We start from the raw sequence: 26,428 nt of genomic DNA on the forward strand, positions 1-26,428 counted from the left end.
GCGTGTTGTTTTACATGTGGTTGATTTCCTTTCATGATCCAAGATGGTGAAAGTTCATATCACTGACAGTTCCGCGGCGGCCTGTTAATGCGGCTGCAAACAGATCACCGATGACCTGTTACTGCCTCGGAGACAGGCATGCGCATTATGCAGAGCTTTCGTCCGCAGCCCTAAATGCTTGTGCGGCCGCATATTTTGGGTAATAATAAAACCAAGCTTAGATTCAGTGGGACAAATTCAGCTCAGATTTTTCTTGTCAATTTTAGCATTTGAAATCTCAAAATATGTGCAGGCACGCAAAGACAAAAGACCCAAGAAGGAAGGAGCCGACAAAATCCACTCGTGCCAGGAGAATATATATGTGGGGTCCAACTTGCAGTAAACGGCATAGATTATAAGAGGCGCCGCAGTGGAGGACCACGGATTAATTTCGACCACCTGAGATTCTCTAATGTGCGTTGACAAACACCGGCGTTTTTGTATTTCCCCTCGATACGGCCGCCGCGGCCGTATAATTCGGAGGCGCATCCTTAAGCTCGGCAGTCGAACGCCGTAGCCACGGAGCTACCGCGGCTGGTGCCAGGGAAATAGGCGTCAGAAAATTTTTCGACGAGACAACTGAATACGAGCGTTAGTAGAAATATTACGGAAACTATGCTGACGTGGCCAGTGAGGGCATAGAGAACAACCCGGCGCACGCCCCAGGAAGGTCAGGCTGCAGCCAGAGAAGACGAAGAAGTTGGCAATGGCAAGCCGCGGGGCGGGTGCGCGAGCTATTTACGAAGAGAAGCCCGGCGTGAACAGCGAACAAAGGCAGCGCGGCGAAGCCATGTCGGTGAGCATCCTGGGCGCGCTGGTCATGATCCTCTACTACATCGCTGTCGTCTCCGTGGGCGTGTGGTCAGGACGCAAGGTGCACGGAGACCTGTCGCACAACTACTCGAGCGGGTACGTCACGACTGCCGTCTGGCCCTCCATCGGCCGTGTTCCCACTGGGCCTTTTCTCGCTTCCTTCGTGGGGCCCAGGCACGAAAGCGTGGGCAGCCTGTCTCACGGCTTGCTGACGCTGACCGGCGAGCTAGGGAATGCTTTAGTGAATCAGAAGCCGAGTCCTGGAAGCTTTTTTTTCCTAAATAATTGGTTGGAACTGGCTTGCTACGCCTGTCCTGCCACTTCTGCGAACGGGATAACCCTACGCGTGCACGAAAGCAAAGGGGTCGTCCAACCACCGAACAATCTAAAGCAGGACCAGCTCTAAGAATTCTGCATCTACTTTGCTGGCTTCCATCTCCCGGTCATAGTTTCAGTATCAGCCCAGGGTGGAAGATATCTTGAGAAGGAGCCCACTATGAGATAGACTGCAGTGCCGCGCGACCAACAGGATTTGTAATTTATTTGATCAAGTGGCTAACTGCCAAGCTTCTAGCATTGAACGGGAAGTTCAACTCGACCCTGCACTGTGCACAGTGTTGTTACGGGAAAGAAGGCCGTCGCAGCAGGCAGAAACACACAACACAAGGCATAAGCACAGGGAACACTATAGGCACAGGCCTCTGTTATAGATTTGGCCAGCAAACACGCGTCTAGCACACTGGTCGCTTGGTTCGTAGCAGTACTGACGCGATGCGTAACGTTGTGCTGTTGCTGCCTGCTAATCAGGCTTCAAATTCGCGCAGCGGCTGGCGAGCCCACAACTGTTCTACGGCTTCATGCCCAGTGTGTTGACGCGTGTATCTGTCTCACCCGCATATACAGTTTTCCGCCAGAAAACTCACGCAGTGACACTAGCTTACCGACTCCACAATCCTGTCAGCTTGCAAGCATCCGCGTAACAGGCCTCCTAACGATAATTTTACTGCAAACTATGAAAATAGCGCCTGGGTGTGCTGGCGACCCTCTCAAGCAACGCAGCACACGGCGTGGTGCAATTCATCGATTCTTCGCTGCCAGAAGGCACAGTGACTGTTTCCCTCTCAGGCGACACCCGAGCCGCGTCGTGAGGTAAAGGATGAAGGGGCGAGTCAAAGGAGGAAGAGGGAAAGAGGCACTGTATGGAAGCCTGCGGACTAATTTAGTCCACCTGACTCTGACATCGCAGAAGCACACAGGCATATTTGCATACTGTTTCCATCACATTGTGGCCGCCGCGCAGGAGCATGCGAGAGTAACTACTATTATGCGTAGCTACTCTTGCGTGTATAACAAAAGCTCACAGCTTATTATCGCTGTGACATTATTTGATACTTTTTACTACTTTGGCTGCTCTCGCTACACGGAGCGCGGCTGAAGCAGAGCGTATGGGTTCCCCCACAACAGGGCTAGCTTATTTTGAGCCTCTTGAGCCCACATTTCACTGCCGACCCTCTCCTAACCGAGGCTCGCTCAGCAGCCGCGGGACTGACCCTTCTCCTCCTGCTCCTCCCGACCACTTCTCAGGAGGCGCAAAGGGGAATACAAGCCGGACAACGACGAGTACCTGCTGCGCCTGTTCCTCGCAAACCGCAATGTTCCCCTGGCTCTGGGCATCATTTCTATGACAGGTGCGCGGCTCCTGCGGTTTGGTAGATGCGATCTGAGATGCGAAAACAACCCCGTTTCACTTCCGTTTGGATGCTGCAGAATGCTTTACTTCCGCGAGCCTTCATTTCTTGCGAGTCGCTAAAAATTTCGGAATAATTCGCGGACGCGGAATTCCGTGATGTTCCTGAAACAAATTTCTCAAAATTGGTGCGGTGCCCCGCAGTCAAAATTGTTTGCCATGTTTCTTTCTCCTTTCTTTTGTTTATCTGTCACTGGTGTCGTCGGCCGCGGCTTACGTCGCCAGAGGACACAGCAATGACAGAGGACCGAAAGAAAAGGGAAACGAGACGAAACGTAGAGTTACTGTATAGTACCTTGAGTCGCGCGTGGGTCCACGATATTGTTCCCCCTAGCACCCAAATTATGAGGGAAATGCGCAACTGTTGCATGCAGGAGGCAGACTTTGTGCGATTGTGGCAGTCCTTAGAGCGACTGCAGGGTCAATCCTCTTAATTCTGGCTGCCGAACTTGCTTTATTCTAGGCAGACGACTGTTGCATTGAATGACACAGCGTGATAATAATGCGTTGGCTGCACCAAGGCCTATCTCAATTAATTTAAAACAAAATACTCGTCATGTGGTGGATGTGTGGCGCCATCTGTTTTAAACGCCATAAATCACAAACTTCTCATTTTTAGCAACCGACGAACAATTGTGATAAAATTGTGTGTTACTGGTAAGAAAACTTCCTTTTCAGTGAACATATGCGCTCGAACAAAAAACAAATGCCGCAAATCATATTTTTTTTGCATCTTCGTCTCAGTAACAAAGAATCTTTCGCTCAAAGCATCTGTGCTCGACAGAAAAGTTATTTGGGCACAGTAACGCGCCAGCTAATTGCCTGAAATGACCGTAGGCACGGGGGACAGATATCATGCGGCTGGGTTGCGAAACAGCGCTATACGACCAGTTTGTTGCTGAGCGCACTTATGCCGCAAACTTTTGCTGCAGACATTGTATTTGCTGTGAATCCTGACTCCTTGCGTCTTTCCGCATGTCACCATCGTGTACAGTTTCCTTCCGCTGCTGTCCTGATGGATAAATAATGAAAGAATTTAGTAGCCACAATTCATTCTTCCTCCTCCGAGTTTGCGTGTGACTAAGTCTGGTGGTGGCGCAATCTTGTGGTGCTGCAGCGACCTGGGTCGGTGGCGTTTTCATCAACGGCACTGCCGAGGCGGTCTTCAGGCGTGGCATCATCTGGTGCCAGGCGCCCTTCGGCCACGCGCTCAGCCTCATGGTCGGTGAGTGGACGCGGCCATTGGTATTGCCCCGCGCTGTCTGCCCGCGCAGCTCCTACTGTACCCTCTGAGGGAAGAGATTAAAGGAGTAATAAAAAAGGGCCCAGGGATAAGTACATGCGCTACTTATTCAACATGCTGTAAGCGTTCTCAATATTTCTTTTTTATGTTTTTGCGTTCACTCTTGTGCAAGATGCCTCCTCATTGCATTTCTCCATCGCTAGAGGCTTCAGCGAAGCGACGACAAGCTGCGTTTTTCCAGCAAGTTACAGTATAGGTACTTGGTTTTTTTTTCAAGCTTTAAATAAAAGCTCAGGAATTATAAAGAAAGTACTAAAGGTTTCTGAGTTTTGGCGCCTCGACTGCGGCCCTGCTATAGGCGTGTCATCAACAGTACTAAAGGAGCAAGTTTGGCTAGTTGGTGGTGCTATGTGGACGTCTTGCAGGGCAGTAACGTTCTTAACAGTCATGTCTCTTCAACACGCAAATTCAAGATGTTGGCTGCAAGAAAGTTACAGGTAACTTCTTTCATTGTGGGCCCCAGGCATCCGTTGCATGGTAAATTCGCAACGAAGTAGGAGCATTTAGCACTGCGGGCTTTGTTCCCAATCGAACGTCTGTGCACGTAGCCAGGAAAATGAACAGAAACCAGCTAGCCCAGTTTGTTGCGTTATAAGAAGTAGATAAGCCTGCATGGCCACATCTTGCCGGCCTGCTATCGCATATAATATACCAGGTGATTTTTTTGCATATTTGTGGTAAAGTGTTAAGGGGAATCCCTCAAAGTGGATTAGATTTTATAATAAGGAAATAATTACTCATTAACAGCAATTGCTGCCTTACCCCGCGCCTGAACGAATTTTTCTGTGGAAGCTCTATAGCTTTCGATTATAGCTGCATGGCTCCGTTTGAGTGGATGCTAACGAGTAATTATTCCGTTATTACAGATTCTTATTTTAAAACCTGCGTGAGGCACGTCGGTGCGCTCTATGCCGGGGGATTCTGTACCAAGGCGGACATTTTCTACGTTATAGAGCTCAATAAAAGGATGATCAATTAACAAATTATTTAGTAAACTTTTCAATTTTCGCTTTAGAAAAGTTAAACCGGCCAAAAGACGCACACACGAAAACTGCTTTCCTGCGTCCGTCCTGTGTGCATTGTTTGGCTGGTTTCCTTTTTCTGAATACAATGCACCAACTAGCCCAACAATGTGTGTTACTAATTTCCGGTTCCATGCCACAAGATTATGTTGCTAAATTGAGCGCCGTAAACATCGGAGGTGAGCACAATTTTTAAATATTCTGAATCGCCAATGTGGTTCGCAATATTGAACGTCAAAAATGCGCATTTTAAAGCTGGTTGAGGTGGCTTCATCGCATTATTATATACATCAAATGGGTTTGCTACGCGTGTCATTGCCGCCAAAATTGAGTACACTCCTTCTAAATAATCAAATACACAATCGCCACCTGTATTTTATGCAGCAGAAATGGAAGCGACGCCCTTTTATAATTACTAATTGCGGAAAAGCGAACTCAACGAGCATTCAAATGCGTATTTTTGATGTTCGATATTTCGACACACAATACCGATTATGAAAGTGCAAAAACTGGGCTCACCTTCATTGTTGACGGCCTTCTATTTCGCAGACATTTTTGCCCCCTAATATGGCAGATAAAATGTTAATTGCATAATATTAAGACCCCCGAGCTTTCGCAAAACGTTTATCGCTGGCTGTATGAGCAGACGCTATCGGACGAGCACTTTTTGGCGCGCGAACTGGACGCGCCATTCTCGAACCACTAGGTTACTCTGTTGACGCAGCATTCCATTTGGGCTCCCCGCGACGCATTCTGAGCACTTCTGTCCTCAATACTATACATAATGTTCGCCTTGCTCTACAATCCATCGGCACAGACCACACCGGCGTATCTCTCGTAGGTATTGAAATAAAAATATGAAAACGTTAAAAAAAATCGTCGTGGCAATGGTGTCCTCGCCTAAGCTTGGAGTAAAGCGAAATCCATATGGCGAGAACTTTCACGGCGAACTTGGCGCGGCAAGCACCGGCACGTCGGGACACGGACGCACCGTCGCCGTGCTGCACAGTGCCGCACCATATACGGCGATAAACAGGCGGCTGCCGCCAGACCGCAGCCGCCGTGATTTCAGTGTTGCTAGAAACGAAGTGAATCTGTGTACCCAGTAAAATGTTGAAGAGAACAGCTTTGCATTTACAATTAAGTCATTATTTATTCAATGGCTACAAAGAGGACGAGTTATTCTTTGTGACCTTTTTCTGGGTCGAAATCGTTAACTTCTTGAACCTCCCACGCTTTCTGACGTTAAAGCGCGTACTGGCTAAGCCTAGTAGCTTTGAAAATCCAGAAGCAACCTGAAAGTTCGCCTCGTTTCATCGCTGAAATTTTGTGGTGCGGGCATCTTCAGACAGCGAAAGCTTCGTTCGCCTTTCTTTTGCCGTGAACTTGAGGCGCAGTGTAGCAGCACGGACGAATTGGCGGTGAAGCGAGAAGCATCGCTTCGGGTGGCGCCGCCATGTTGCCCGAACGTAGAGCGGCACAACAGAGTTTCTAAGTATTACCAGGAGGGAAAGCTGGCGCCACCATCCATGCGATTTTCTTAAAGGCATGGAGGAAGGAAAGGTCAGGAGAGGCCCTCGCTATCCGAGCTTCACGCAAAAGAGCGTGCCGCAAGTCAGGCGCTTTCGCAAGGACTACTGGGAGTCCTTGGTCGACGGCGCAGCCAATAGTAACGCTGGGCGCAGCGGCGTCGTCTGCTAAATTGTCTGCTGCGCATGCGGCCAAGTAGGTGGGAGTAACGGTTTCAAAAAATGTGACGTAACCGCCTCTCCTGAGTTCTTTCCTTCCTCCATGCTTAATTAAAGGGCACTTCATCCACCGTGGGAATTCCGGGAAGACAGCGTGGGCGTACTTGTTATGGCTCTAAAACGTAACTACGACTGCAGAAATACAAATTTTCGCAAAACATACATTGCAAGGAACCGTTGTTTTAAAATCAATATGTCCTGTAATAAGATATGCTTACTGTACTTTGCAATAAATAAGCAGAAAAGCGCATAGGCGTAAACGATCACCGAATTTGCCCACGGCGAGAGAACGCTTTGTCTTCATGCCGCCAAATATAGCTAACCGTAGAAAATATTTTTTTGCGTTTCACAGCCGCACTTTTCAGAGCGAATGTTCTTTCAAAAAAAAATTGTTGGCGCTTAAATTACTACACTTCAGAAGCTTCTGTTTTCTCATTGTGAAAAACACATACATTTCATTGGTGTTGTCTGCTACTGCGGGACGCGCCCTATGTCCGTGCATAGGCTATGTTCGCGCCATAAGAAACTTGCCCGAGCCCCCGCTTTTCTATGAGAAACTAATTTGCGCGCACTAGGTGCCGGCTCGCGCCATGTCCTGGCGCTGCGCTTAGGGATTTTGCCAAGAAAAACGAATTAGGAAGCTGTCCCATCCGAAAGTGAGGGCCGTGTTCATGTTCATGCTGACAAGTGCAACATGCGGGTATTTGCGTGAACTAATTCATGAAGTAGAAGTCATTACCGCATGCAATGCCGCCAGTCTTCGAAATGAACCAAACGCTATCCTCGGCGAGTACGGCTAACATAGGTTGCGCTTGTCGAAGTACTTTGCGCTTTAAAAGACACGCATCTCCGAGACTCCTACGAGAAATGTGCAGGGGGGTCACGGCAGCGGACTGCTGAGTTTTCAGTTCACAAAAATTTTGTTCCCTTCGACATTTCAATGCACAGGTCGCACAGGTTCCCGCTGGGCAAACCCAGCTTGCTGCGTAGATGGCTCCCAGCGAAAGGACCAACGCAATTTAGGCCTAGCAGGCACCAGACAACTAAGTTCAGCTCACTTCGACACGCATCTCTTCCTTCCACTGTTATTTATTAATAAATAGCCACTAACACTAACAACAACTTCGACGCCAGCGCCTTTGGATGCTTCGGATCTCAAATGAACTACGTGCGTAGCTGCACTACACAACCACAAAACGTCAGTAAAATCGACAGTGGTGAAAACAAAACTGAACAACAACAAAAAAGCCACCAAATGTCAGTAAGAAGGGCTGTCTTCCCGGCATGCCTTGGGCGTCCCGGATGGATGAAGTGCAGAGTCGCCAGCCTTCCCTCCAGTTATTAGTAAGAAGCTCTGAGCAACATGTAGAACCAGGCGAAAGTCAGACGCGGTCGCGCCCTGATTGGTCCGCGCTGACAACCCGCATCGGCAGCTTCCGGCGAGCGGCCGCGCCCGGAGAACATATCTAGCATACATGCATGTACATATCTAGCATGAACATATAAAGGTGTACTAGTATTTAGCCTTTTTTTCTGTAACAGTTTGGGCTTGGTGTTATTTTACCTTTTTTTGTTTTTGGATCGGTAAAAGCACGTTCCAAAGGGACTGGCCTAACTTTTTTTTTTCTATTTGTCACCACCAGCTCGTATCAGGTCTTTCTTTTGTTGTCACGGCAGGGTTTTCTTCAATGTTTCTGCCATGCGTATATACAAGTATTCAGTATGGCCACTGCTCAAGGAATCTGGATAAAATACAGGCCGGGGCAGCTTTATGTCGATAGAGGCGAAATGCAAAACAGCAGAACAAACCCGCGGGCTGTGCCATTGTCGACGTACGAGCAGTCAAAATTAATCCGGAGCCCTTCACTATGGCGCCTTCGATAGCTCATCGGAGACGTTCTCGTTCTCATTTTCGCTACTCTCACTGCGACTGTAAAGAATGATATCGACTTGTACGCACACAAGCATTGAATCATGTTAGCCCGTTAGAGGGGCTCACATATCATCGTCCTCATCACAACTCAGATTAGCTCTGCTGGTTGTGTCCTTCAGGTTGATTACAACCGCAGGACCTTGGCATCAAATCTTCCTGTTTGAGGACATGCTCCACATAACTCTTCCACTTGACAGCAGTCACTAGCATGATGCCTTGCTAAACCAGAGGCTCCAGGTCTTGGAGGTTAAACGTCTTATTTGCACTCGACACAAAACTCTTGACGTCGCTTCAAAAAACAGGCCTACCCTAGCGTCGCAGCTCCGCTATTTCGCGCCGGTACAGGTGGCGACACTGAACAATGGGCGTCGCTTCGACCAACAGTGCATTCCGAGAGCATTTGTTGCACCGTAAGCCAAGCTTCTTCAGAATCTTTTGCATCGTCGCTGGGGACACGGTCGGTAGCGTGTCGTCCTGTTTGGATCGCTGCACCACCTTGGCGATAGTTGGCATTTCCCATATGTGTAAGAGGTTGTGAACCGCGCTTCGCAACACGCTCAGGTCAAACTCGTCCAGCTTGTTCGTCCTCTCACAGTCTTCTTCCACAAGTACGCTTCTTCGGTGACAAACTAGCACTGTGCCCGCCTTCACCGTCTGCGTTGTCCTTTGATCTTAGAGCGTTCTTTCGCTCACCTGGATGAGTTTTGCAGTCCTCCTGATGAGCTAGTTCAAACTTGAACTCCCTCCGCACTGGACGCGAAGCGCTTCAAGAACATTTACAGCTATAACTGCTTCGCCAGCTTGGGGAAACCGCGCAGATTTGATGGACGGCACACAGGCAATACTGGTGACAAAACCGACTCGAGTGGCACCACGTTGCCGCAGGACGATGCACCACCACCTCGCAACAGGCCTCCGCAGAGCTGTGTCCGTGCTGGCTTTGTCCATAATTTCACGACTGACTGAAAGGCTCTCTATACTAAGAACATATATTGAAACTATGTTGTAAATCTCTGTGCTGATAGTTAGAAAATAGTCTTAGGCTGCTAAGATATTTGAGGGGCTATTTGCTGTGCTCCTGCATCCCTGCTTGGACGAGAGAGCTCTATCTTTCACAATGCCGCACACAGCTGTAGAGACGGACTATGCACGTTTCTATAGTGGGGAGCGCCATATTTCAAAGCAAGCCCCAAACCAGGGATCAAAAAGCCAGCAGAAGCACACTGGCACCGAGAGTAACGCACATCCCACTGTTGCCCGTTCGCTTTGGACTGCTCCGACTGGTGAAACTTGCTGCGGGTGTGCATGTGCGTGATTGTTTTCGATGTCGGAAAGCTACAAAACTTCTTCTGGACAGCACTGTGCTGTTTACGGATGCACCAGTAACAAAAAAAAGAAATGCGGCGAGAAAAGTGTTTTGCACAACTCACGCCGTTCTTCAAGAAGATTGCGGGTGCAACATGTTTTCGTTGCACCGATTTCCCGGTTGCACCGATTTCCCGCGGAGCCTCATCTGAGGCAGCGTTGGATAAGTGCTGTGAATCGGAAAGATTTCATCCCTTCAGGGCCTTCCCGCATATGTTCCCTTCATTTTGTTGATGGGAAGAGAACAGACAAAAATCCGGAACCCATGCTTCGCCTTGGCTACCGAAGAAAGGTAAGACGTGCAGCGAGTAGTGCAAAAACGGCTCGCTCAATGCTACCAAACTTTTATTGCAGGTTGTGGAAGGGAGACGACGAATAATTAAACATGACCCTGTTGTGCTCAAAAAGGTTTGTTAAGACGCGGCGTACTAGGGCGACAATGCTAACAGAGTGCTTGTTTTCAGCGAGCAAAGAATCTCTCTGTGGGACCAGCTTCCATGCGAAGCCCTCCCCAATCAGCCGGGCTGAATGCGGCGAGTGGTTCTCCGATACAAGAACCACCGGAAACGGTAAAAACTTCATATCCTGCCATTTGTCCCTTTTTTTGCACTAAAGATAGCCGTGGTCCTATGAATTGACAGATCATTACCGCACACTTGCAGCCTGGACCGGACTCAAATGCATTGAAAATGCTCTGCTATGCCGCCCTAATAATGGTAGGTGTTCTTTTCGTTGCCCTAGAGCAAGTTAACTTGTGGAGTGAAACTGCAGGACATCTGACACGCGGTGTTCAGTGCCAGTGGAGGCTTGCACCCGTGTGTCCATCGGGGTGAAGCTTTGATGACCGTTTGCCTAGTGTGGCAGCGATGTAAAAGTAGAATAATCAGCCTGGGAGGCTTTTCTTTTACCAATGTCCGGGCATTTACAGTGCTCTTTGCCGCACGATCTTTTTCCCGCCCGTCTTCGGACTGGAGTGACCTTTAACACGAACTCACCGCTATCACCTGTCTATCCACTTTTCTAAAACTGCATATTGCGTATATTAGTCACAAAGACGTTTACACCTACTCTGTTTTATCCATGTGATCAGTCTGTGTTCCCATTGTGCGATATTCCAAGCATGAAGCTTTTAAGAATAAATGTGAAATGTAGTTACCTCTGTTCATATCCACATATGGCAGATAGCACCTTCTTTTAAAACTAACTGGACTCATCAGATTTTTTTTTTGCAAAACATTGCTGTCTATTTTAAGGAACTTCAGCTCAATCTCTCCTCGCAGGCATCAAAGGACGAAATCATCATTTCAGACCAGCCAGCACAGGAACTGCAGATCAGTGAAACAGTGAGTAAACGGATGTCGAGACTGACTTGCAGGCCTTTTGGAATGGTTTCTGTAGTGCACATGCATTCACTTGTCCAACGAATATGCCACATTTGTGCGCTATATATTTGTGATGGTAATGTCAAGCTTTTTTTATTTTGAACAAAACAGACAATGCTGGAAGTCTTTGGCAGCATTGGCAATGAGGCAAGCTCTTCTATGCAACTTGCAGATAGAGTAAGTAGAGCAACTGTCGTTCTTTACTGTCGAAGCACTGATTTTTTCAAATCTAACTGAACCCAAGAGGTTTTCTGTGGTAATTCTCATCATACATTGCTATTTATTTTAAGAAACGTAGTTCAGCTTTATCTCTCCTTCCAGGAATCTGAGGACAAAATCGCTGTTTGTGCCCAGCCAGCACAGGAAGTGCAGAGCAGTGAAATGGAGAGTGAACAGGTGACGGGACTTGCTTGCAGACTTTTTTGCAATGGTTTCAGTGCTGCACTTGCATTTACTTCAATTATCAGCGTGCCACATATGTGCTCTATATATTATTGGTCATAATGCGAAACTTTGTTTTGGGCAAAACGGACACCCGTGGAAGTTTCTGACAGCTTCAGGAGTGAGGCAAGCTCTTCCGTGCCGCATGCAGATGCAGTAAGTATAGTCACTGTTGCAGTATAGCTTCCTAAGCAATCCCACATTAGAATAAGTGGTACATGCCTGTTGTTTTGACAGAATACTGCCAATTTGGTTATTTAGTGCCTCTTTAGCTTGTACAATGTAATAAAGTGCTATTCCATTTCAAATGATGCAGGCAGCATAGGTTACTACACATGGTATCTTCTACATTGTTATTGCGCTACTCATGGTTTACACAAACAAGAACAACACATACAGACGACACATACAGATGTGTCGTTCTTGTTTGTGTAAACCATGAGTAGCGCAATAACAATGTCGAAGATTACAAACCAACTAGGCCCATCTGAAGCTCTTTGTACACCTGGTACCTTAGAAGGAGACTATCAGAGGCATGCCACAGATGTGGCAAGTGAAATATAGTGTCATTATAGCATTTCCACACTCTTTACTAAGGACATACAGTCAAGGCTGTTCAAACAAAGCTTACATTGTACATTTTTGCTTTACTAGTGATTATAGGGGCCCAAAGGTCGACCTAAATAACTTTGTGATGATTCAATCTCGGAGCTCGACGTCCTTTCCAAGGCAACGCGAATACCTCTGCTGTCTAGCAGGAATGCACAGCAGTCTCAGTGGTAGCATACCAACAGGGCAAGTGGAACACTAATTGCATTTAACATTTTGCAGCCGTTTCGCACTTCGCCGCTAAGCTATACTGTCTAGCTATGTGCGCAGAGGGCAAGTGTGTGGCCATTTACAAACCTAAAAGGTTGCTGATGAATATGCAGTCACAAGGCACTGTTTTATTTTCAGATAACACAGGTAGCACCACCATGCCCTGGCTTGGGTGGTGACACAGGCTACCGGTACCATTACCGAGATGTGGTAAGTTGGTTCAGGAACACATGCTTCTCATACGTGTTGAATATGGCAGTGTGCACTTGTTTTCACATGAATGTAGCTGACAAAAGAACATGCAACCACATTCATTGCTCTCGCATTTGAAGACACCACAGACTGAATATTACTTATTCAGCCATAAGGCAAGCTGTTACATTATTCATGCAGGATGTTGATAGTTGATGCTCATGGTATCGCTGAACAACTGGCAGGCAGCATAAACATATACCAAACAGAAAGAGCGTGCCGGCTACATTAGGCAAAGCAGGTTCCTTACGGATGCTCTGGTTAAGGGATGAATGCACTTTCTGAAGGTCTACCATAGGCACAGTAGAGCGAAATAGTACTTGACACAGTAGTGCGGCATAACAGTATGTGCTACCTTTGCAGCTTGATTATGCAAAACAAGGGCACCCAAGTGAAAAAGATACTTGCATATTGCTTGAAGTAAACATCTACGGCGACTGATTCAGACGATGCTGTCATGAGTCACCTTTAAAAAATGAACACCTGTGGCAGCGTCTGAAATGTAGACATTCTTTCCAGGAAGCTGCACTGCTTATGGTATAAAACCATTCGAGTTTGCCAAAGCTACTCTTGCAGCAACTTGGCAAGGCACATGAATGTGAACCTAGCACTGTTCTGGCTGTGCTGTCATGTTAGGGATTTATAACCAGGAGGTGTTATAAAACACTAAAACCAGGAGGTGTGTGTTTTGGCCATGGTACTACTGTAGCTTGTGAAACTTAAAAATTCTACTTTTATAACGAAACTTGCCTGTTTTGTTTCAGGCAACACAAACACCAGCTGTCACAAGCTTTGACCTATGCCATAGGACAGGCATTGTAAGTGTGTTTTACATAGATTTACAAAATTTGTGCTGCTAATAACCAACAAATAACCGAGCATATACGATGCTCCTGCTGCATCTATATTTTCAGCATGAAAAGTGATGTCTCCAATTCTATGAAATTATGCTTTCATCACTTCTGGTATACACATGCTTGGCAGGGTGATTAACTGCGAGCTGATTGTCAGGCTATCATGACAGTCTACCTCAGAACTAGAGCGTAAGGACTCAACATTTTGGGCTTGTTTGAATTGCCGAGTGTTCTGAACAGATACTTATGTATTTTTCTTGTTTTGATGCACTGATTCGGTTTTCTTGTAGGTGTCAACAGGCAGTGATGCTTCATCTAACCACATAGCACATAAAGACCACCCATACGCACAAATGGTTACACATGAGGTTCTGAGAAGGTGAGTTCTTGATACATTATCACAAGATGGCATTTCTTTTTATACAGGTCTACCTTGCCCAGCTTTCAGTAGGCTGGCTAAACTCATTAGTGCACTGACAAATAAGCTAACTTTACTATCACCAGAGGATAAACTTCTTATGTGCCTTATGGGGCTTCGCCTTGGCCTTTTATATGGCCACTTGGCACGGATTTTTCAGGTGTCAGTTTCAAGTGTGGGCAACTATATTAAGTATATGCTGGAACTGCTTACCCAAATAGTGAAAAGGGTAGTTGTTTGGCTCCCCAGGAAGGCAATCAGGAACAACATGCCAACATCATTTATCAAGAATGGCTACGGCAACACAACTTGCATACTTGACCGTACCGAAGTTGCTCTGCAGTGCCCTAAAAAGCTCAGGGCGAGAGCACAAACTTATAGCAGCTACAAAGCACGGAACACAGTCAAGTTTCTTATTGCCATATCCCCTAGTGGGTGCATTATGTTTGTCTCAAAAGCTTATGGTGGGCGTGCTTCAGACAAATATATAGACAAGGGATAGCCATACTGACAAGGGGTAGCCATACTGGGGACTACGTTGTGCCCGGAGATGAAATCATGGCAGACCGAGGGTTCACCCTTGATGAGGAACTCGAAGTTCAAGGAATTCGGCTGAACACACCAACCTTCACAAAAGGTATGAATTCATGAATTGTTTGAGCGAATGACTCGGACATTTCAAGTGACTTCACAGGGCGGAAGCAGCTGACAGAAAAGGAAGTCACCAAGTCACGACGCATTGCCTCTGTGCGTATCCATGTCGAATGTGCCATTAACCGCATCATGACATATCGGATTCTGAAGCAAGCCCTCCCTATCACCTCAAAGAAGATGATTAGGGACATAATTTTTCTGTGTGCAGGGCTTAGCAATATGAAAGCGCCTCTCATAAAGCCCCAAAATGAAGCCCCTCTAGAGAGAGGTGTTGCTTGAAGCAGGACCCACTTGAGCAAATGCAATTTTAGAGCTCTGGTGGGCACTCAATCCTACTGAGGAGCCTTTGAACGAGCTCCTTGCAGTACTGATGCCAAAACGAGCCTCCCAGTCATTGCGTATTAGACTAATATGACAAATAAGCGTGTCTGACTAGGCATTTTAATAAAGACGTCTGTTCCCATTCTCTCTGTCACATTCATAATTAATTTGATAACTTGTGGAATACCCATCGCATGCAGTATTCAGGAGAAAACCTTTATTGGCTCATACTCGCGGTGTCTGTCCGTCTATTTGTGACACTCCTCAACTCGATAAGAAAAAAATCGTTGTGCACGATGGGATTCGAACCACCATCCTTCCGTTCCACAGCTGAGCACGCTAACGACAACGCCACTTCCTGCCAACGCATATGTAGTTCTCCTTGTCTAGGATGCTGGAGAGTGTTTGCAGAAAGGCGTCGAATCAGATGGATGCCTCTCGAATGCCCTCCAGTGCCTCCGGCATTTAAGATTCACAAACAACTGTGTACTTAGTTAACATCTTAACCACACATCAGAGAAACACGCAAACACTGCGCTAAAGGCGTTCGCCTCACTGCACTTTAGGTCAACATAGTGCCCCCTGAATTTTTTTGTGTTGCCCACTATGGCTCTTTGGTCCTAGAGCCAGATTTGAACAACAGTTTAGCAAATGTATCTTATGAGCATGCTGTTGTCTGCCTTTTTTGGGGGGATTGAATACTTTTATCCTCCCCGACAAATCTGTGCCCTGGAGTGAGGTCTGCAACACTCGACATGCTTTGTGTGAAAGCACCCCTCAAAGCTTTTTGAAAGCATGCTGCGAGCAGGACTCTCCCATCGAGAGCTGTCATTAAATTCGCCCCTACTACATGTGAAACAATTCCAACAAACTTATATCACTGCTGTGGTTTAAGCACTACCAGTGCTTCTTGCCACACTCACTTCTGACATTTTCATTGCATGTGGGCAACGAAATTGAATACAATAGCGGTACTGCAACAGAAGGCCTCAGCTGCTGCTACAAAAATTACTGCATTGTAAATAATATGGCAAACAGGTTTTCAGTAAAGGTAAAAACATCACAAAAAATCACAGTAAACAACTTATGGAGCACTAAGATGGTTCATGCAAGCAAGGACTTGATTTCCAACTAGGTACACAATACATAATACTGGAGTGCTAATTAAAGCCACTGTTCAGGGAACGCAACCGAAAACAAAACAGTTCAGGCTATGTCATAATAGCTGAAATCCTGCCAAGGAGGAATGCTGACATGTAGGTAAAGGGCAAGGTGACTTGCACAATGCTGAAAGTCGGTGCCGAGAACATTTTCTGCACTCAAAATGGAAAGACAAACAAAATACATAATTTCCACGAAGCAATTTTATCAAACATCAGTCACATGACAGCCAAATTGTTGCTTCAGAAACTACACAATAAAGTAAAACAATATGCCACACATTAGAAGCACTGTGACATGTTGACAGGTGGCATACAGTGTTTCATAGATAGCAAAAACAAGGGGATAATGTTCAGTGGGATACATGTGCCTTTCTTAATAACCAACTATAATTTAAATATTTCGTACGCTGCAATTCAAGATTTGAAAGTGCCTGCTAAACCTGCTTTGGTCCAGCAGCAATTTCTTTCTCGCGTTCTAGATCTACGCACTTCTTACAGGAGCCTCGTTTTGTTTATTGTCAGGTTAGATGCAACAAAATGTTTCACATTAAGCAAATTTGGTTGTGCCTTTCAACTGTGTCTAATTCGTCGCGAACATCGAGGTCTGAAAGACGGGGAAGTAATTCAGAAAAATAAAATTTCTTGAGCCGTGGGAAATTGCTTTCAACGTACCCCGCATCGAAGGGTACCGGGACAATTACGTCATTTTGTACATTCCAGACATAGAATAAGCATGTTTCTGTTTTTGTGCATAGCATCTGGATCTGTACTTGACCGTAATAGCCATTTGGGCCATTCTCTGCAAGTAAAAGCCTGCCTTCTTCGTCCCTCCGGCCATCGTACTTACCACCATTGATAAGTGGCCTGCAGTCGAGCACATAAGGGCACTTAATCTCAACTATGGCATTTTCTCCTTCAATTACTCCATCAGGTGAAGCAGAGAGCCACGGGAAGTCGGCGTTTATGACTGTTCCCATTTTCTTAACATGAAACTGTGTTTTCGTCTCAAACTGATCCAAAGCAACTCGCTCCATCTTTTTCCATGCTTTGTTGCCGCATTCCCAATGAATGTTGGATTCAGCATTCTCGTAGCTGCCTCCTCACAACTTGTTGAGCCTTTTTTTTTGGCACTTTGCTTACATTGGAGGCAGTGAAACGCAGCTTGCGTGAAAATTGCCACAGTGAGGTAGCTTGGCTGACAGTCTCAGGCTCCAGAGCACTGGCTGCGAGAGGCGATAAAGCCACGTACTTGTCGTAGAACCGCTGGCACTGTGTGCAGCTGTTGTCCGTGTGGTCGCCGTGAGTAATTTTCACAGGCAGAGGCGGAGTCTTCAGCTGCCTGTCTGGTGCATGTAGTGACTCGTAGAGTATTGTGCCTTCATAAAAACAACAATGGCGATGTCATTTGAGCAGGCCCTTGGTTTTCCGCCGCTGCCTCCACCACATGCCAGTTTGGCTGCCACTGATATGGCGGATATCGGAGGAACCGATATGCTGTGGTTTGTGAGGTGGAAAGAACCAAGACTGATTTTGTGGATATCTCTATGAAGACTAAGAAGACTGTATGGCTTCCTACAAAACTGGCTAGGACAGTAACGAAGATTTTTTTTTCTTAAGAACCGCCTGATACAAAGGGAAAGCCACATATCCAAATCAATGGCCGCTGGCACTGCATTACCTGTGTTTCAGTAATTAAATGCTGGTTGCAACAATTAATTGCAATGAATGCCTAGCTTCGATCTGAAAACTAGCACAAAAACAGGCTAGATCCAGAACCGCTCAAATTTTAAAAGTATTTGGGTACATTATACTAATCTGAAGTAAACACCATTTCAAAATTTCTGTCATACTGATGCATGAAATGAACTGAGGATGAAAATATTTTGCTTATGTTTTGTTTCATGAACATAATTAGATTTAAGACATTTTCTGGCGTACCTGGAAGGGTGAAAATTTCACCATACGGTAGTTCTTCGTGCATTTTTTGAATTTCCTCTTGAGTCATGGGTACAAATCGTGGTCTGGGGCGTTTTCTTGAAGAGCCATCGACAGTCCCTTTCTGCAGCTTGAAGTCAATGTGTTGAAGTCAATGTTTTCGTGGAGGGATTTAAAAATGCCGCCAACCGCAGGTGCTTCGTTGGAAAGGTGTATAGTGATGAGACTACTCGGGAAAAATGCAAAGCTTTGAAAAAAACATTTTTTTTCTGGGGCATGGAAGTTTAAAAAAAACATGCACGGTCTAGTGGCTCTTATATATGATAATCAAATATCACGAGTTAAGTAGACGGATGTCGGGGTTTAGCCATAACATCATACTTATTTCTCAGTTCATAAGAGACCCTTGAACGAATGCAGCACGAAGTACTTGCCTGCTATATGTTGGTACTGTGTCTTCGGCTTCCCGTTCTAACCGAGCTGGTGCCAAGACGATATGATCATATCATAAATATTCCACGGGTGTCTTCTGCATGAGATCGGTGCTACACGTGACGTAAAGTTTTTAAACTGGCTTTAAAACCGGCTAGTATTCGCTCGGTACCGCTTATGTATGCGTGAAAAATCTACTTAAAAAAAGAGCTTGAAGTCCTTTCTTGATCTAGAAACCTTACAACATTTCTGTCCTTAATTCTTAGAAAATTTCATAGCCTTCATCTGCCAAGCTTTGCGACGATAGAGAAAAAAATTCAAGATCACTGCGGCAACCCGCATTAGACTAATGCGAAAGCATTGCTGCCTCATCGGCACTCGTCGCCTCTCCTTGCTTCTCTTTGCCTCTCTTTACATGTAGTCTGGACGTTGAAGCTGAACTATGCGATGCACAGGCGGCTTAAACATGACGCCACACGCCCACACAACGCGCAATCAAGCACCACAGCATCAGCGCGCGAGCACAGTATCTGCACGCGGCGAGAGAGCGACTGGCGTACAAGCGGTGCCCCGAAGCGGAAGGGGCCCTTACACATTTCAAGTTTTTTTTGTGCGCCGTCGTTCTGTGCGTCTCACGTGATCGTGACGTCACTTCAGCAAACCGCCAATGGCGTAGGAACGACGCGTCGAAGTGGATGGAGCCATACACTCATTTCACGTTTGGCGTGGCATCGCTCCGCGCCGCACCATTACACCATTAATTTCACTCAATTCACCCTTAATTAACCCTACATAAACCTTAATTCACCATTAAGACCCTTTATTCACCTCTAATTCACCTTAATTCACGCTGAACACTTTTCATTAATCATTAGTTATTTTATTAGATTTCGATTAACGGCGCATTTTCCCTCGTTTCATGAATGAATGAATGAATTAACTTTATTCCCGTCATCATGGGGCCTCACGGTCGGGGCGCAGCAGTTAGGAGGGGGTGCCTCTCAATCGGCTCTCAGCACCGGAGACCGTGGAGAGTCTTGTAAGCTGTCTCCGCCTGACGGATGATGAGTCTTTGCTGTTCCGGGTCGTGGTTCTGGATCAGCTCTTCCCAGGCAGCAAGGTCTGGGATTCTTTGTGATTTAGTCCCAGGAGAATCCTGACAATCCGAAATTAAGTGATTTTGCGAAGTCATTCTGTGGCAGCTACTGCAGAGCTCAGGCTCCCCAGTGGCTTCATCGTGTAGTATATAGTACGGAAAGAATCGGTTGACCTGAAGCCTCCTCCAGCCCTGCACTCCTTTGGAGTGAGTGACCTATCCGGAAGTGAATCTTCTCCTATCCAGTCTCGGTGTTTTGGTTATTTCTTTATACTTTATGAGAGGGTCTTTATTACCAATCAGGGGCACTTCCAGAGCGGCTCGCATGTATAATTCTCGAGCGAGGCTATCAGCAGCCTCATTACCCGGAATGCCCTAATGAGCAGGAACCCAGATACCTTCTCCAGAAGAACGGACGTAACATAACCACTATCAACAAGCTTAGTACCTATGTCGCCCAGGTCGTAGGTATCTTCAGGCGTATCTCCCTCAGAAAAAAAGGCCTGCGAGAGCACTGTCTCCTGAGATTAGTACAAGCATTCTTAGGGAGTAGGATTGCATACCCGACTCCATTTCTGAATCCTAGTCAGCAAGAGGATTAGAAAATTGACAACTTAATACGAAATACATACAAAAGAGCTCTCGGCATCCCACCGAACTCCTCAACGGAGAAACTGCTTAGTATGCGAGTCCACAATACCTGTTCGGGGATCACTAGGGCAGGAAGAGAAGCGCAAATTTGGACAGCGGGCAGGCAGATCCTCAATGACCTAAGGGAGAGCGTGAGGAAACCCCCGTATACTGCAGAGCTAATCCCTTTAGTCATCTCGAAATTGCGAGTATACCTATGAGCATGCACCCGGAGCATGATTGATAAATAAAGGAGAAGACATAGAGCTCGAACAATAATGATCTATCTTGCCCGGCACCCGCCGGGTAAAAGCCTTCTACGACGCAGCCTGTGGGTCCGATGGCGCCTCCGTCATTGACGCCGTTGATAGGAACGGCGAGACAGTGTCTTTAGCATCGATTAATACTAGGAATGCGTTAGTGGCACAGGAGGTGGCTATTGCCCTAACGTGCGTCAGTACCAAATAGAAGATCATCTTGTCTGACCGTAAGGCTTACAAAGTTCACAACTTTTGTAAGGGGGTGGTCTTTAGTCAAGTCGCCAAATTACTAAGATACCCCTCGTCTCCCATAGGAATGCAAGGGCGCAGGCAGCGCTGGATTAAGGCGGAGGGGGCTAAGGGGGCTGCAGCCCGGGCCCTCACCTCGAAAAGTAGAAGGGGGCCCATTTATTCTACCCTGATTATTATATGGAACCATGGGCAAAGGAACTTCGAGCGACATGTACGAAGCTAGAAGACGAGAACGAGCAGACGGTGCCCCCCGCCTAATGTAACAGCATGCGTTTAGCCCGATCATTTGGGGAGAGCTTGTCGAGGTGCAAAAACAGGAATCCCCCGTGTTGGGATTCAGGTAGCTTGACTGGGCCAGAGAAGAGACGAGGACGATCGGAGGAAGAAAACTTGGAAAACTTTATACAAGGACTATTTATATTTTGTACAAGTACGGGCAACTGAGAGTGCTTCTCAGTTATGAGAGCTTCTTAGGAGTCGGGAGTCTCTGATACCACTCAAGAAGGGGGCTCTCTTAAGCATCAAACTAGCAGCTCCTTAAATACTCTTCGTATTCCCCAGATCCCTAGCTGGGGAATACAGTTCGAAGAATGATGTCCAATCACACGATGGCACTGATGGTACCACCCACGGCAGGGCGGTCCTGATGTTTCTTCACAGCTCGGTCGAGGGAAAGGGAACAGGACCCGGTCACGTTGTCGTCCCCGCGGCTTCCAGGTGGCCGCGCACGTGCGTCCGGAGGGCACCTGCATGACACAAGAATGCAGGCTGTCTCCCCGCAGGTGTCGAACGAGCTTGTACTGGTGACCGGAACGCGGAAGCTCTGTCGAAGGTGCGGCACTCGGGCAATTGTTCAAATCCAGCGTGACTGAAGGGGACCACACTGATACCGCACTTCGTCGTGGCGAGGACCGGAACGAATACGCTTATGGTCGTCGCTGGCATTCCTGTTGAACACGTGGGGACGCTATTGTCGTCGCTGCTTCCGGCATTCCTGTTTGAACACGTTGGGACGCTATTGTCGTCGTTCCCTCTGGCAGTCCTGCAGTCACGTCTCCCCCAGAGGGCTCACCCACCCTCGCGGTGGTCTTCAGGGAATCCTCCCCATGCTCAACTTCGCCGAATTCCACAGCAGGAAGGAAGCGCGAGCACAACAGCACCCCCGCCGCTAGATATTGCGCCCGGAAGATGAACTGCCCGCACGTAGCTCCGCTGACTGGGCGTGCCAGGAACCAGATGCTCTTTGGGAGTCTTCTGATGACCTTCAGTGCCGAAGCTCGGCATCGCTTTCCCTCGTCAGATGGCCGTTTTGGGAAATTCTCTGCAATGCTAGCCAAAAGGGATCACAGACGCCAAACCACACCTGACAAAATCACGTACCCTCAGAACCTACTCATCCCGCCAGACCAAAACTCTGGGCCAAAACTGTACTTAGCAAAAAAACTTCAACTAAAACTTGAAGAGATCAAATGTTTTGCCTGAATGAACGCATGGTGTCTCCCGACGAGTAGTATTGACAGGGCACCTGTCCGAGGCGTGCGCTCCCGCTCGAGGCGCACTTGGATAGGAAAAATATTCGCTAAATGAAATCAGGTTGGTGCTTAGAGGGCACGCGGTACGGGAATAGGTGACTTGATTTGGCCGACGTGGCGTTCAATTTTGTCCGCCCCAATACCTAGAGTCAAGGTCCGTTACATCACTCGCTCTTACTTATCCTTGACCGAAATAAGGAAACGTACTCCTAGGTATGTTACCTGATTATGAACAACATTACGGCGAAGAAAGTGGGAGATATGCGCTCTCCATTAGGAAGACAATATGAAATAAACCTCCAAAACTACAAATTTGGGGGACATCTCCTTTTGTAAAATCTTTACTAGCTAAAAGGCTCGGCTTAGCCCGTCGGCATTTGTGTGGAGCTTGCCTTTCTTGTAGCGAACCTCGAAGCTGTGGTGCTGGAGTGCCAGGCTCCACCTCATTAGACGACCATTTTTGGGCGACATATTGTGCAGCCAAGTCAAAGGGCAATGGTCCGTTTCTACTGTGAAACGGGACCCGGAGACTCAGCATGCCAGTTTGTCTATCGCCCAAACGAGGCATGCGAATTCTTTTTCAGACGTGCTATACGCCTCTTCCCGCGTGCTGAGCTTGCGGCTCAGGTAAAGGACAGGCCGCGTGTGCCTGCCATCGCTTTCCTGGCAAAGAATAGCTCCTAACCCGCGGTCACTGGCATCACATTGTATGACAAAGGGTTTCGAGAAATCTGGCGCTGCTACTATTGGGCGCTCGCTTAGGGCCGTTTTCAGACTCTGAAATGCCTTCTCTTTCTTTTGGTCCCAAGAAAGATTGGCAGGCTCACTTTTTCTCAGCGCGTCGGTCAGGGGGCTGGCTAAATCAGAGTAGCCCTTTACGTAATGCTGATAATACCCTGCTAGGCCAAGAAAAGCCCTTAGTTCCGATTTTGTGGTTGGGCGACGGTACTCCACTACGGCAGCCACTTTAAGTTCTGCAGGTCTGCGTTGGCCTCGTCAAACCACGTACCCAAGATAGTTCACTTCGGCGCACACCAGGTGGCATTTTCCCGCCCTTACCGTTAAACCAGCCTCAAGCAGTCGGCTCAACACAATACGCAAGTGTTCAATGTGCTCCTCCCAGTTTTGTGAGAAAACGGCCACGTCGTCAAGGTAGGGGAGAGCGAAATCTGCAAGTCCCCGCACCACTTGGTCCATTAACTTTTAAAAACAGTACGGAGCATTTTTCAAGCCGAAGCTCAACATTACAGGGCGAAACGTGCCCGCGGGGGACACGAATGCTGCGTACCTGCTGGCGCGCTCAGTGAGTGGCACTTGCCAGTAACCACGAACTAAATCCATTGTGGATATATATTCTGATGTAGCGACTGTTTCAACCCTCTCCTCGATGTTTGGAATGGGGTAGGTCTGGTCCACTGTGATTGAATTCAGTCTCCGGTAGTCCACACAAGGTCTCGGATCCTTGCCTGGAACCTCTGCGATAATGATTGGTGACGTATAGTCACTTTCACAGGGCACTATGACGCCAAGTTGGCACATACGGCGGATCTCCGTCTCAATGATTTCTTTTTGTCTTGGAGAGACACGGTACGGTTTGTTCCTGATTGGCTGTTCGCTGGACAGCTGAATGTCGTGTTCGACGAGGGTTATTTTTCCTGGCTTGTTTGAAAACACCGCCTCAAAGTCGCGGACGACGTTTTTCATGTCTCCTCGTTGATTTTCTGACAAACGTGGCTCTCTGTCGATTGAATTTAGCAGCTCATTCGCTGCCTGCTCGTCCTCATGTATGACCTAAGGTATGTCTGAGATCTCTTCTTCTGCCATGTTCAGCGCCATGTTAACCATGGCCTGACGCTGCACATAAGGCTTCATCAAATTACTGTGGATTATCCGATTGTGTTTGTTCTTAAATTTGACCTCGTTGTTGGTGTCCGAAAGCTTGGACACCACCTTAGCTGGTGTCCAAAAGGGCGTCTACAACACATGCGGAACTTAGCTCCTTCAAGGGAATGGCCTCGGGAAATTTGGTTGCCACGCACAGTGAGGTCAGAATGTAGCGACAGCCAGAGTTGAACGCTGGCAGTGGGCCGACAGTATCTATTAGAAGACGCCGAAAGGGCTCTGTAATTATGGGAACTAGTGTCATGGTGCTTTCCATTTATCCGTCGACTTGCCGACCCGCTGGAAGGTGTCGCAAGATCTAACAAGCTGTTCCACATCTTTCCAGCAGCGATGCCAGTAATATTCGAGGGTTAATCTAGCTTTTGTTTTCTTTATGCCCAGATGGCCCGCCCATGCATTTCCATGTGGAGCTCCAGAAGCTGCCGCCGGTACTTCTCAGGCACTAGGAGTTGCTCATATGCGCGTCCCTTTGAGTCGCAGAATTTCCGGTACTGAAGGCCTGATTTCTCATGAAAGCTGATGTTCTTTCTGGCGACTCCCTCGCTCACCTTATTGCTTAGAGCTCTTAACGATGGGTCGTTTTTCTGCTCTGCAATAAGTGCTTTCCTATCAACCTTAGTCAACTCCTCCCAACAAGTCGATGCAGGTGTTAATGTCGAACCCTTCGCGTTGGTTCCTGTTGCCCCATTCTCTACGGAATCGGCAATTCCTTGGATTTCATGAGCTACCGCTTGTTCGGGAATACCTTCATGGTCATGCTCATGCGGTTTAGACGGATCAGTTTTTCTGAAAGGATCACCCGGCTGGTCGGGAGAGTGGTTCGATGCCTGCTCATTTATCGGAGCGCAGTCTAGTTTCTTTGCGAGCTTTCGCGCTCGAGAACGTGTTAGCGCCATGCAAGCCAAGCCCGAGGTGAAAGAGAGACCTTTCCCTTTCAGCAGCTGCTCGAATTTGTTAGAAAACAGGTAGGGCAAGTGTGTCGGCAAGTTTGCGCTAACTGCCGCTTCTGTGTCTAGCCTGCCAAAAGTCCCCTCTAGGGTCCCCTTCGCTATAGGCAAGCATGCACTCTGTTCTTCCGCGACCTGCTTAATCCAGGCGCATTCGCCGGTGTAGTCCGTGGAGGAAATACAAGACGGGTGAGCAACATCCATGGTAGCCGCTGAATCCCGCAGTGCCCTGGATTTCTTACCATTTATAACTTCGTCCCGCATGTATGGCTCCAGCAATTTAAGGTTTTCCTCCGACTCTCGCATGCACGCGAACGCCATCTTTTGCTGTTTGCAATTCACTGAGATGTGACCCTCCTTGTTGCAATTATAGCAGACAATGGGCTTTCGCGCTTCAAACGCGCGAGCTCCAGGTGCCTGCTGTTTCGGCGAATGGGCAGATTTGGGTGACTCCATCTTGTTTTCGCTACCTCCTCCTTTTGATCCCGCTTCCTCTGTTCGGCGATCTCGCCATGCTGGTGGCACCCTTCGGTCTGGGATTCTCTTTAAATAGGTTTCTCCCTTTCCTAACCTGTTATCGTGCCCTGCCTTGCTATGGAGGTTTCGGCGAACGTAATACTCGTCTGCGAGCTGTGCTGCACCCAACCGTTTTTTTTTTGTGGCAAAAAATAAATAAATAACTTGGCCCTTGCAAACGTGGGCGGCCTCGAAGCCGCCTGCAGCGCCGTGTAACCGTGCCGACTCTGTCCTGTCCCTAGCGACTCTCCTAACTGGGGTTATGATATTTAGTTTGCAACGGCTGCTCACGGCGGAAGGGGAAACGACCCGCCGGCGCCTAAGCTAACCGTGCTCCCTCAAAAGCATCCCACGCTCTGTGGAGCTGAGGTCACTGAAATGCAGGCCGGAGTTTTGGCGAGAACTAAGTCGTCGGGTTCGGGAACAGGATCCATCGTAACGCTGGCAAGACGCCGGTGCAAACGTAAACGAAGCGACGGTAGCGACCCCCCATAGATGCCTTCAACTTGCAGCGGCGGTAGCTTTCATTTCGGCAGCTGCTAGACCGCACAGCTAGCCACCAGAAATCACGTAGTCTGCGTTTACGTCACGTTTTATGTCACTCCGTCCTATGACGTCATAAGAGTTTTCCGTGACTTCATAAGAGTTCTCG

At 47.6% G+C, this 26,428-nt stretch overlaps 2 protein-coding genes across 3 annotated transcripts in view; both read left to right on the forward strand.

Moving 5' to 3' along the window:
• Positions 1 to 475: 475 nt before the first annotated feature.
• Positions 476 to 3,892, forward strand: LOC144124956 (high-affinity choline transporter 1-like). The gene is made up of 3 exons (XM_077657946.1): positions 476 to 948; positions 2,437 to 2,540; positions 3,717 to 3,892. Exons 1-3 carry the CDS (start codon positions 746 to 748, stop codon positions 3,890 to 3,892), a joined length of 483 nt encoding a protein of 160 aa, XP_077514072.1. The 5' UTR covers positions 476 to 745.
• Positions 3,893 to 8,755: 4,863 nt separating this feature from the next.
• The window catches only part of LOC144115871 (uncharacterized), a 61,629-nt gene continuing 43,956 nt past the window's right edge, over positions 8,756 to 26,428 (forward strand). For both annotated transcript variants that reach the window (XM_077650464.1, XM_077650463.1), the window contains exons 1-9: positions 8,756 to 10,378; positions 10,435 to 10,539; positions 10,633 to 10,686; positions 11,251 to 11,313; positions 11,464 to 11,529; positions 11,674 to 11,748; positions 12,751 to 12,822; positions 13,629 to 13,682; positions 14,009 to 14,097. In XM_077650464.1, the coding sequence (XP_077506590.1) occupies positions 10,468 to 10,539; positions 10,633 to 10,686; positions 11,251 to 11,313; positions 11,464 to 11,529; positions 11,674 to 11,748; positions 12,751 to 12,822; positions 13,629 to 13,682; positions 14,009 to 14,097 (545 nt within the window). In that variant the 5' untranslated portion in view covers positions 8,756 to 10,378; positions 10,435 to 10,467. The remainder of the gene's footprint in view (positions 10,379 to 10,434; positions 10,540 to 10,632; positions 10,687 to 11,250; positions 11,314 to 11,463; positions 11,530 to 11,673; positions 11,749 to 12,750; positions 12,823 to 13,628; positions 13,683 to 14,008; positions 14,098 to 26,428) is intronic.

Source organism: Amblyomma americanum, chromosome 1, assembly GCF_052857255.1.
Source record: "Amblyomma americanum isolate KBUSLIRL-KWMA chromosome 1, ASM5285725v1, whole genome shotgun sequence".
Classification (NCBI taxonomy): Eukaryota; Metazoa; Arthropoda; class Arachnida; order Ixodida; family Ixodidae; genus Amblyomma; species Amblyomma americanum.